The sequence below is a fragment of the Papio anubis genome, chromosome 7, assembly GCF_008728515.1.
Source record: "Papio anubis isolate 15944 chromosome 7, Panubis1.0, whole genome shotgun sequence".
In the NCBI taxonomy this organism is placed as follows: Eukaryota; Metazoa; Chordata; class Mammalia; order Primates; family Cercopithecidae; genus Papio; species Papio anubis.
The window spans coordinates 4,097,765-4,110,297 of record NC_044982.1 but is presented as its reverse complement, the minus strand read 5'-3'; the positions used below and the strand labels follow the sequence as shown (position 1 = coordinate 4,110,297).

At 49.1% G+C, this 12,533-nt stretch overlaps 1 protein-coding gene across 5 annotated transcripts in view; it reads left to right on the top strand.

Annotated features, from left to right (window-relative positions):
* TECPR2 (tectonin beta-propeller repeat containing 2) overlaps window positions 1-12,533 on the top strand; it is a 140,184-nt gene that overhangs the window by 73,374 nt on the left and 54,277 nt on the right. For all 5 annotated transcript variants that reach the window (XM_031667793.1, XM_031667792.1, XM_021941587.2 and 2 more), the window contains 4 exons: window positions 2,126-2,309; window positions 4,541-4,714; window positions 8,051-8,231; window positions 10,093-10,234. In XM_031667793.1, coding sequence (XP_031523653.1) covers window positions 2,126-2,309; window positions 4,541-4,714; window positions 8,051-8,231; window positions 10,093-10,234 — 681 coding nt within the window. The remainder of the gene's footprint in view (window positions 1-2,125; window positions 2,310-4,540; window positions 4,715-8,050; window positions 8,232-10,092; window positions 10,235-12,533) is intronic.

Sequence of the window (12,533 nt, the reverse complement as noted above, 5' to 3'; positions counted from 1 at the left end):
TTACTACTAGATGTATTTGTTTCAAAACTAACTGTGTATTGTCGTGTCTCCCACTAACTGGTGATGTGAGGTATGAATTATGGCTGTGCACTCACAGCCACATGTGCTTTCCACAGTGTACACTGGATTCTGTCAGTGCTAGCAGTGTGACGCGCGGTCAGTGCTCACCATGTGCAGGTATCCTGCGAAGCACTTTACAGGTTTAACTCTTTTACTTCTCTACACACGAACTATAAAATAGGCACTGTCCTTGTCCCCATTTTACAGAGGAGAAAGTTGAAGCACAGAACAGCTGGACAGCTCGCACAAGGTCACATAGCGAGTGAAGGGCGGGCCCCAGGACCCCCTTGCTCACCCCGTGTGCTGTCATGCCTCAGAAGTGAGACGTGCTGTTTACTTGTTTTGAGACAAAATGCCATAAGGCTGGCTTTTTATTTATTTATTTTTTTGAGACAGGGTCTCACTGTGTCACCCAGGATGGAGCACAGTGGCATAATCATGGCTCATTGCCGCCTCAACCTCCCCAGGTTCCAGTGATCCACCTGCTTCAGCTTCCTGAATCGCTGGGACTACCGGCACATGCCACCACGCCCAGCTAATTTTTGTGTTTTTTTGTAGAGAAGGGGTTTTGACATATTGCCCAAGCTGGTCTCCAATTCCTGAGCTCAAGCAATCTGCCTGCCTCGGCCTCCCAAAGTGCTGGGATTACAGGCGTGAGCTGCTGTGCCCGGCCAAGGGTGGCCTTTTATTCAGTCATCCGGTATTTATCTTTTCAACCCAGTGGTTCTTGAGTGGCCTTGACTGTCAGCCTCTGTGATTGTGCTGGGGACCACAGTGCACATGGCACTAGTTGTGGATTCCATCTTCCTGAGCCTCAGAGTCTTGAGGGGGAGCCAGGTATATGTTCACATCCTTGCAGTTGAGTGGGACTCAGATGAGGGTACTGAGCAAAGGGCAGGGCTGTGGGAAGTGCAAGCAGCATGGCCCCCTGATGTCTGGGCAGTAGCCAGGCAGACTGTCGGTGGGGTGGGGAATTGGAATTCTAGACTAGAAATTTAGGAAAGCCCTTACTTAGGTGACAGGGGTCCTGGCCCTTTGAGCCCCCAACCCTCTAACTTCCTCCCTTCCTCATCCTACTCCAGGTAGCTGGAAAGCCAAGAAATTTTATGTTGTGTTTTTATTTGGAGGTTGGGGGTAGAAGTAAGGCTTGCCATGGTGAGCAGGGCTGGATTGAGAAGAGTTGGGCACCATTTTCTTTGAAGTAGTTAACTTCTATGTGAGTATCTGTACAGATACATTTATTTTCTTTGCCTTTATTGAAAGTGTTAAAGTACAAAGACTTCATTTAGCTTTGTTTTTTAAAAGAATTCTAGTAAGGTCAGGCACGGTGGCTCATGCCTGTAATCCCAGCACTTTGGAAAGCCAAGGTGGGTGAATTACCTGAGGTCAGGAGTTTGAGACCAGCCTGGCCAATATGGCAAAACCCCATCTCTACTAAAAATGCAAAAATTAGCTGGGTGTGGTGGCGGACACCTGTAATCCCAAGTACTCGGGAGGCTGAGGCAGGAGAATTGCAAATCGCTTGAACCCAGGAGGCGGAGGTTGCAGTGAGCCGAGATTATGCCCCTGTACTCCAGCCTGGGCAACAAAGCCAGAGTCTGTCTCAAAAAAGAAAACAAAGAAAATATGGTGGAAAAAAAAGACAGTGGTAGTGCCATATATCCAGTGCATCTGTAATAATTCGACTACCGAAAATTTACTTGCATCCAAATGTGGAAGAACCTGGCTCTTTGTGTAAGGTGAGGTGTGCCTGCAGAACAAAAGCAGCTCCTTCATGATGTGGTGCTGTAAGCGTTACACTTGCAGAGGCGTTAGAACAGGAGGAAATGTCATCCAGGGACGCCAGGGAGTCTTTGTAGGGAGACAGCAGCACGCGTCTCAGAACGTTTGTAGTAGAGGGGTGTCCAAAGGTAGTAGGGGTTGGGGGGAGGGTTGACCTGGCTTCTTGCTGATCTTTTTTTACTATCTCGTGTTAATGATATCCTTTCGCCTTTCTTACTGACAACAGTAAGCCGAGTGTGGCTGTGTCCTCTGCCACAGAACTCACTGGCTCTGCCCTTGTTAGTTTGCAGAAAGCTGGATGGGCTACTCGGGTCCCGGCTATGGCATCCTCAGCTTGGTGGTCTCGGAGAAGTATATCTGGTGCCTGGACTACAAAGGCGGCCTGTTCTGCAGTGCACTGCCGGGCGCCGGGCTGCGCTGGCAGAAGTTTGAAGATGCTGTCCAGCAGGTGGCAGTCTCACCCTCAGGTTCGCCTCCCCGCTCCCTGCTCCTGCTCCCTGTTTCTGCTCCCTGTTCCTGCTCCCCGCCCCCGGGGGCAGACATCTTAGCACAGGGCTCCCCTGCAGCAGCTCTGGGCTCAGGCTGCGGTGCGTTCACCAGGTTTGCCTCTTCTGGAACGTTTAAGGGGGTTTTCTCCAAAGAACGTGAATTGCTTCATTGGATGTCAATTCATAGTGTAAATGGTGTTCAGTTTGAGTTTTTGTTTTCTTTATTAATTGCAATGGTAACCCCTGATCATATTTTTGTAAGCTAAACAAAAAGTTTGAAATTTGAGGGACTTTTTTAGGGATATTAATATACTAACTGTTTATAAAAACAATATGTGTTTCTCTTTCTTAGTGTTGCTTTAAAGCAACCAAACTAAGACAGGCCCATGGGTATGTTGGATATATTCCAATTATTTGGCTTCCTCTTTAGGAATTCTATTTTAATGGGCTCTCTGCTGTGGGTGAACAATCTACTCCCTGACTCTAAAAGGAAAGTCCATTCATTCTTTCATGCTGCTGTTAGGCCATTGTTAGTGAATTGGAGCTGGTGTTTCCTGAACAAGGTTCTCCTGGGCTGGAAGACCTCCCTTATCTGCATGGAATCATTGGCTTGTTGTTTCCTTTTTTTTTTTTTTTTTTAATTATACTTTAAGTTCTAGGGTACATGTGCATAACATGCAGGTTTGTTACATATGTATACCTGTGCCATGTTGGTGTGCTGCACCCATCAACTCATCAGCACCCATCAACTCGTCATTTACATCAGGTATAACTCCTGATGCAATCCCTCCCCCCTCTCCCCTCCTCCCCGTGATAGGCCCCAGTGTGTGATGTTCCCCTTCCCGAGTCCAAGTGATCTCATTGTTCAGTTCCCACCTATGAGTGAGAACATCCGGTGTTTGGTTTTCTGTTCTTGCGATAGTTTGCTGAGAATGATGGTTTCCAGCTGCATCCATGTGTTTCTTAAAGTTGTGTTGGCCACGTTGATACCTGTGCCAGCAGGGGCATTTTTGCCTTGAAGCAGCCCGGTTTATTGTCAGGACGCTGGAATAGAAGTCAGAGAAAGCCGAAGCCGAGTCTGTGGCTTGGGACCCGTCTGTCCTCTGTAACTTCAGTGTGTTTCGGGATGAATTTCCCTTAGTTCTCCATGGTCTTTGTCACTGTTTAAAATATTAGTTTGTTCAGCGTTGTTTTGCTTGCTTGCTTTCACTGTTTGTTTGAAAAATATTTTTCTTTAGAGACTGGCTAACAACCCACTCCACAAGCTGGCATTACACAGTTGTGTGCTTTAATGCATTTCTTGTTGCTGTCATTTACCTTCAGGTTTGTCTCCTTGGCCTTTTAGACTGTTGGTTCTATTCCTGAGTACATTAGTTACTTGTATTCCCAGGCCCCTTGGTCCCTCATTGTGCTAGCAGGAACTCTCCATCTCCATGAGATTCACGTGCTCAGTTAAGGTGTCCTTCAGGGCCCAGGCCCATGTCCTTGGTGGGCAGCAGAGCCCTTGTACCAGGGGTACCACAGGCAGAGATGCCTGACAGGCCCTCTAGTCCAGCCCATCTGACACTCGGTGATCACTGGTGGCTCCTCACCTTGCCTGCGTTGGCCTGCACCAGGCCTCCAGCTGCGGCGCTGTCCTGCCTTCCCTTTCCTCTCTCTCCTGCGTCTCTTCATCAGAGTCCCCTTCACAGTGAAAATGGGCCAACTCAGTGCAAGTATCTTCCTTCTGTGCATCTTTTCCATTCAGCTCATCCAGAACTGATCCCTCTCTCTGAATCCCTAAAGGACTTTTTCAGCCTCTCCTAGGGCACTAGTTGTGTCTCAGGATGTTTATTTGGAGACTTCTCAAACCTAATAGTGTCATCAGTGTTCCTCATCCCATGTGAGGAGCACCTGTCATGTGCCCAGCTCTGTGGCCATGTGGTTGATCTGCTCCCGCCTCCAGTCTTTAGAGCAGCCCTGTGAGGTGGAGATGATACCCACTGCCCAGGAGGAAAGTGAAGCTTGGAGATGGACAGTGACATGGAGCCTGAAGCTGGGTGGTGGCCAAGGGCCCAAACCTGGGTCTGGTGGCCTCTTTCCCCACTTGGGGGGACAGAGCAGGATGTGTTTTAGCAGTCTTTCTCCCTTCGATGCCCAGCATGAAGACTTTTGTATAGAAATATATTCTAATATTTATTGGATAGTGAATAGAATTTTTATTTCCATAGGAGCCCTTCTCTGGAAGATTGAACAGAAATCTAACCGGGCTTTTGCTTGTGGGAAAGTCACCATCAAGGGGAAGCGGCACTGGTACGAAGCCCTGCCCCAGGCAGTGTTTGTGGCCCTGAGCGATGACACCGCCTGGATCATCAGGACCAGTGGGGACTTATACTTGCAGACAGGTAACCGTGGGCCATGCTCAGGGGCCTGCCAGCTCTGCCATCACTGCCTCTGCTGCACCCTGCTTTGCTAGTAACATGCTTACAACAATCACTATGATTAAGAGGCTAAATCCATTTGAATTAAGACACTTCTGGGAACAGAGTATTTGCCATTTGGCATGTCTTAGCAGTTTCCTGCATTGACACAAACTCAACCTGGGACAAATTTAGGGCAAGAATGAATAGGATTATTTGGTGAGATACAGAAACAGAATCTTATTCTCCTATGGCCAACCACCGCATATCACGTATCCTACAATGTCAGATCTTAAGAGGAAAGAAGACAGAATAAGGACATAAAATTCATTTCCCCCTTTAAGCTAAAGCTTAAGTGGCTGCATTTTTTTTTCAGCCATATCAAAGCCCAGCTCCTATATACGTATTTACCTGTGTGCCAGGAAACAACAAGAAGTAATTTGCTCTTTTTTATTTTGAGACAGAGTCTCACTCTCTTGCGCAGGTTGGAGTGCAGTGGTGCCATCTTGGCTCACTGCAACCTCTGCCTCCTGGGTTCAAGTGATCCTCCTGCCTCAGCTTCCTGATTACAGGTGCCCACCACCATTCCCAGCTAATATTTTTGTATTTTTGGTGGAGATGGAGTTTCATCATGTCGACGAGGCTGGTCTTGAACTTCCGACCTGAAGTGATCTGCCTGCCTCAGCCTCCCAAAGTGCTGGGATTACAGGCATTAGCCACCACACCAGGCCATAATTTGCTCTAAATAGCAGTTCAGGCTGGGTGTGGTGGCTCATGCCTATAATCCCAACACTTTGGGAGGCCAAGACGAGCAAATCACCTGAGGTCAGGAGTTCAAGATCAGCCTGGCCAACATGGCAAAACTCCGTCTCTACTTAAAAATTGTCCACAGGCCAAGTCGAAATTAGCTGGGCATGGTGGCGCATGCCTGTAGTCCCAGCTACTTGGGAGGCTGAGGCACAGGAATCACTTGAACCCAGGAGGCGGAGCTTGCAGTGAGCTGAGATCACGCCACTGCACTGCAACCTGGTGACAGAGCGAGACTCCATCTCAAAACAAAACGAAATAAAAATAGCAGTTCAGCAAGTCACAGGAAGCTGCCCTCAGAGAAGTTTTTAGCTGATGGAAGGGCACAGTGGGACTTGCTTATTAAAAATAAGCTGTAATGACAGTTAGTGTTTACTGTCAGCAGAGTGGGGGAGGATCTTCCACCAGCAGTGTGATTTATCAGTATCTGGAAGAACCGTGGGGCAGGAGTTATCATCGGTTGTCCACAGGCCATGTCGGATTTATGTAAAGATCAGTCTTCCAGGCATTGAATATTGCTGATTCCAGGAGAATGTTGTTGTTTTGAGATGGAGTCTTGCTGTGTCGCACAGGCTGGAGTGTAGTGGCACAATTTCAGCTCCCTGCAACCTCCACCTCCTGGGTTCAAGCGATTCTCCTACCTCAGCCTCGCACGTAGCTGGGACTACAGGCATGTGCCACCATACCCGGCTCATTTTTGTATTTTTAGTAGAGGCGGGGTTTCACTATGTTGGCCAGTCTGGTCATGAACTCCTGACCTTGTGATCTGCCCTCCTCGGCCTCCCAAAGTGCTGGCATTACAGGTGTGAGCCACCATGCCCGGCCTCAGGAGCATGTTTTAATCTCTGCTGTGAGTCGTCAGCTAGGGATGAGTCTTCAGGTTGAAGTGCTTGCACAGCTGGCTCTCTCCTAGGTGCGTAAGAACCTCCAGCCTGGGTGCGCAGCCCTGCTGGCTTCATAGGCCATATGCTGGCCCAGGTCTCTCCAGCCTAGTTCCTGTGTCTTTCTTTAAATGAAAGTAGCTCTGGCAAGGCACATGCACAGCTAAGCTGCCAGGACATTTGAGCTTTGGTCATGGGGGAGACAGGAGGTGCTTCTAGCCTGGGGGTGAGGAGCGAGTGACCTCTTAACCAGTAGTGCTAGAGGAATCACCAGGACAGTGGTTTCACAATAGCCGGCCCCACCCAGACCTGTTGGGTTAGGTCCAGTCCCTCTGGGGACTGCTCAGGAATGTGTCTGTAAGAAGTCCTGCAGGTGATTCCCACCTAGTTGAGTGGAAGGAAAGATCACCCAAGGACTGCAAACCATAGGTGCGTCTGTGATTAGTCACGGAGCATATTTGAGTACTGAGACCTAATTGCAGGCCTAAGGTCAAGGAATACAGGGTTGTAGGCGACAGTTGGTCTGTCTGCTCCCCTGGGAATAGCCTTTGAGCTCATTTAGACATACTTTATTGACAGGCCACAAGGAGGCAAGGGAAGAGCCCTGGACAGGGAGCCAGGGACCCTGAGTTTTGGCCTGCCACTGCCTTGCAGTTTGACAGACCTCAGATTTCATCTGGGAAGTTCAGGGTTTCATTTTATTAATGGAACCTCGCACCCAGTCAGAGCAGAGGGGAGCCGCCGTGCTGGAACTCTCTGCAGGGATGGCTGCAGGCCTCAGGTCCCTGCTGACTCCAGCAGCTCTGTAGCCCTCTGCCTGGAAGAGCTGCTCTGCCCTGCAACCTCTGGGCCTCCATCTGGCCACTCTCCTGCTCTTGGCTTTTGTGTTCTTCTCTTAGAACTTCTTTTTTTTTTTTTTTTTTTTTTTTTTTGAGACGGAGTCTCGCGCTGTGTCACCCAGACTGGAGTGCAGTGGCGCGATCTCGGCTCACTGCAAGCTCCGCCTCCCAGGTTCAGGCCATTCTCCTGCCTCAGCCTCCGAGTAGCTGGGACTACAGGCGCCCGCCACCACGCCCGGCTAGTTTTTTGTATTTTTAGTAGAGACGGGGTTTCACCATGTTAGCCAGGATGGTCTCGATCTCCTGACCTCGTGATCCGCCCGCCTCGGCCTCCCAAAGTGCTGGGATTACAGGCTTGAGCCACCGCCCCCGGCCTCTTAGAACTTCTTAAGCTACATTGGGACACCAGATAATTCTGAATTGTTCAATTTTCAAAGAGTGTCTAAAGCTGCTTTCAGATAGATGTTACATTTAGGCAGAATTTAACCACTTTATGTTGACTAAACTTGACAACGAAAAAGCAGCTGGACAGGGCAGCTCCCGCCTGCAATCCCAGCACTTTGGGAGGCTGAGGTGAGAGGATCTCTTGAGCCCAGGAGTTTGAGATCAGCCTGGGCAACATAGAGAGGCCCTGTCTATATTTTTAATTAATTAACTAAGTTTTTTTTAAAGCACTCACCATGAAAGAACATAGCAAAATACCGAAAAAGGAAAAATAAGCCAATAACCCAGTCAAAATGAGGTGTGGAGTTCTGACTGTGTGTCTTTGGGGCTTCTTCCCGTCTTCCTGGCAGGTCTGAGTGTGGATCGCCCTTGTGCCAGAGCCGTAAAGGTGGACTGTCCCTACCCGCTGTCCCAGATCACAGCCCGGAACAATGTGGTGTGGGCGCTGACAGAGCAGAGGGCCCTCCTGTACCGGGAGGGCGTGAGCAGCTTCTGTCCAGAAGGCGAGCAGTGGAAGTGTGACATCGTCAGGTACTGGTGGGCTGGAGACTCCTTTCACGTCGTGCTTGTCCTACCGTTCGTTCTTGTCCACTTGACACCACAAGGCACCACAAGGCTGTTCCTGGGAGGCAGTACCCGCAGCCTCCATAGCTATAGGCTAAGCTTGAATCTCTGCCTAGTTCTGACCAGCAAACTGGACGTTGAGGCAGGGCTCAATTTTTAAAAATGCTGCTGCCCTCTGTGCAGCCCTGAGCATCATAGCGTCATGAGTCTGTCATGACAGTCTCTACTCAGAATTGCCCACCGTCAGGTAGTTCCTGTTTAGTGTCTGTGACGGCTTACGTCCAAATATTTTTCTTTATTTTCATGCTAATCAATTGAAGTTGATCTCTGAACTGTAACTTTTTTTTTTTTTTTTTGGATACAGGTTCTCACTCTGTCACCCAGGCTGGGGTGCAGTGCCACAATCACGGCTCACTGCAGCCTCGACCTCCAGTGATCCCCCTGCCTCAGCCTCCCAAGTAGCTGGGACTACAGGCATGTGCCACCATGCCTAGCTAATTTTTGTATTTTTTGTAGAGACGGGTTTTGGGTTTTCATCATGTTGCCCAGACTCATCTCGAACTCTTGGGCTCAAGCAATTCTCCTGCCTCAGCCTCCCAAAGTGCTGGGATTACAGACATAAGCCACTGCGCCTGGCCCGATCTCTGAACTGTAATTTATTAAGCTATTTTTTTTTTAACCATTCAAGATGTTATAGAACCGCCATCAGATCATTTTACTAATATGGAAGTATTAATAGTCCTTCAAAAAACTAGATTAGGATATTCTTGGTTTGAATTTAGCAAACCAATAAACTTTCCGTGAATACCTGTTAAGAACCAGAATGGTCCAGGTGTGGTGGCTCACGCCTGTAATCCCAGCACTTTGGGAGGCTGAGGCGGGCGGATCGCGAGGTCGGGAGTTCAAGATCAGCCTGACCAACATAGTGAAACCCCGTTTCTATTAAAAATACAAAAATTAGCCAGGCATGGTGACATGTCCCTGTAAACCCAGCTACTCAGGAGGCTGAGGCAGGAGAATCACTTGACCCCGGGAGGCGGGGGTTGCAGAGAGCCGAGATCGCCCCATTGCACTCCAGCCTGGGCAACAGAGCAAGACTCCATCTCAAAAAACAAAAAACACACAAACAAAAAAAGCTACAACAACAACAAAAAAGCCAGAATGGTGCTAGGGGCTGGGTGCGCCAAGAGGGCTGAGACTGGCCCTGCTCTCACCACTTGCAGGTCTCATGGGGGGCCCTGTGCATAAATGGACACCCATTAGCACAGATGGCCCTAAACAGGAGCGTGCAGCACTGAGGGAACCATGAACTCCATGCAGAGGCTAGGAAGGCGGCCTGCAGAGTGGACCCACAGCTAAGCCTTGAAGCTGATGAGGACTTCCCTGTGTGGAAGGAGGGGAGGGCGTCCCCAGCAGAGAGGGCAGTGTCCGCCTAGGCCCCGCTGCACAGAATAGTATGGCACATCGGGGGAGTTTACACTCACTCCCTTGGTGAGGGAGGGAGTAGAGAGATGAAGGCGCTCAGGGGCCTTGGATTCCTTTTGTGCCTACTCACTTTTTTCTTAGGTTATTTTCTCTCTGAAGAGTGTTCCCGGCCATTCTCGGTCATCAGTGTGTCTTTCAAAAGCTGCCACCCACTTGAACCGTGTATCTTGCACAGTAATTTAACTCAGACTTAAACTTCCTTCCCTGGTACTTGATGATCCGCTCCAGGGTCACATCTCTTCTCCCAGCCATGCCTGCTGGGAGACCCTGGATGTCCGCAGTCCAGACACGCTGGGCACTCTGCCTGTGGGTGCTGACCCCCTGTTCTCCTCCTCATTTTCAGCGAAAGGCAAGCTTTAGAACCCGTCTGCATAACACTCGGGGATCAGCAGACTCTCTGGGCCCTGGACATCCATGGGAACCTGTGGTTCAGAACTGGCATTGTTTCCAAGACGCCCCAAGGAGATGACGACCATTGGTGGCAAGTAGGTGTTCAGCTCTGGGTCGCGTGCTGAGGTCTCCCTGACCTTTTCTGCTCCCCTTTTCTTACCTTTCTCTTTTCCTTAAAGATACTGGATTAAATTTAAAATGTTCACTTTTTGTTTGTTTTTTGTTTGTTTTGAAACAAGATCTCCTTCCGTCACCCAGGCGGAAGTCCAGTGGTGCAGTCACAGCTCACTGCAGTCTTGACTTCCTGGGCTCAGGTGATTCTCCCACCTCAGCCTCCCAGGTAGCTGGGACTACAGGCATGTGCCAGCACGCCCGGCTACTGTTTTGTAGAGACAGGGTTTTGGCATGTTGCCCAGACTGGTCTCAAACTCCTGAGCTCAAGAAATCCACCCAGACTGGGCACAGTGGCTCATGCTGTAATCTCAGCAATTTGAGAGGCCAAGGCAGGCAGATCACTCGATTCCAGGAGTTCAAAGCCAGCCTGGGCAACATGGTGAAACCCTGTCTCTACCAAAAATACAAAAATTAGTTGGGCATGGTGGCACACGCCGTTGGTCCCAAGTACTTGGGAGGCCGAGGTGGGAGACTGGTTTGAGCCCAGGAGACAAATATTTCAGCCAAGATCACACCACCATACTCCAACCTGGGCAACAGAGCTAGACCCTGTCAAAAAAAAAGAGAGAGAGAGAGAAATCCGCCCGCTCTGCCTCCCAGTGTGCTGGGATTACAGGTGGAGCCACCACTCCCAACCAATAGTATTCACTTTTTCTATTTGATGGATTAGACTTTGCTGGGTTTGAGTACATTAGAAACATCAAGGACTTTTCATCATAGGAAATAATTTGCAAAACTCTTTGAGTAAATAATGATCTTGGCCGGGTGCGGTGGCTCACGCCTGTAATCCCAGCACTTTGGGGGGCCAAGGCCAGCGGATCACAAGGTCAGGAGATTGAGACCATCCTGGCTAACATGGTGAAACCCCGTCTCTACTAAAAATACAAAAAATTAGCCGGGCGTGGTAGCGGAGGCCTGTAGTCCCAGCTAATCGGGAGGCTGAGGCAGGAGACTGGCGTGAACCCGGGAGGCAGAGCTTGCAGTGAGCCAAGATCACGCCACTGCACTCCAGCCTGAGCAACAAAGCGAGACTCCATCTCAAAAAAAAAAAAAAATCGTATTTATTTTGATATTATTTATAAATTTATTATAGGCTAAATAAACCCAGTGACATCCATTTGAAGACGTAGGTAATAATGATGTTTAATTATGAATAAATGTGCTAATAAAAGAGCCCAGACAATAGGTTTGACAGTCCAACCCAGAATTAAAATTGAGCTATCTCTGCTTATTCAGAAGGCCTCTAAGTAAATGATATTTCAGCAAAGAAAGGAGAATTTCCCACGTGCTTCCAGAAAAGGAAACACTTTAAGAAACAGGATGAGGGTATAATCAAGCTCACTTTGTGTGATTTGGTCCCAGCGACGGTGCCTAGAATGAATCTCTTTTCTTTTTCTTTTCTTTTTTTCTGGGGCAGGGTTGCACTCTTTTGCCCACGCTGGAGTGGTGGCGGGATCATGACCCACCTCAGCCTCCCAAGTAGCTGGGACCACAGGCACATGCCACCATGCCCAGCTAATTATTTTGGTAGAGACAAGGTCTTGCTGTTACCCAGGCTGGTCTCGAACTCCTTGGCTCAAGCAATCCTCCCACCTTGACCTCCCAAAGCACTGGGATTACAGGCGTGAACCACCACCCTCGGCCCTAGAATGGATTTTCAAAGGAGTGTCTACTTTCTCCATCTTTGGTATAGTTGAGTGTTAGCGTTGCTCCCGCAGCCTGCCACTGTGGTAGGTAAGATTGCACTGATAGTCCATGGTCATGAAATATTTGATGTTTCTTTTTTTTTTCTTTGAGACGGTGTCTTGCTCTGTCACCCAGGCTGGAGTGCAATGGCATAATCTCAACTCACTGCAACCTCCACCTCCCGGGTTCAAACGTTTCTCCTGCCTCAGCCTCCCAAGTAGCTGGGACTACAGGCACCCGCCACCACGCCCAGCTAATTTGTGTACTTTTGGTAGAGACAGGGTTTCACCATGTTGGCCAGGTTGGTCTCAATCTCTTGACCTTGTGATCTGCCTGCCTCAGCCTCCCAAAGTGCTGGGATTATGGCGTGAACCACCGCGCCGGCCAATATTTGATGTTTCTTAAGTATCTTGTCCCATTGTTTTGTGTTTTATTGTCACCTCAGACTTGCTTTGTTGATGGCTTGTCTTGCATTGACTGCTCTGAGGTCTCTTTCAGATGAGAATGTAGAAAAATGAATTGTGTTTGCTCTTT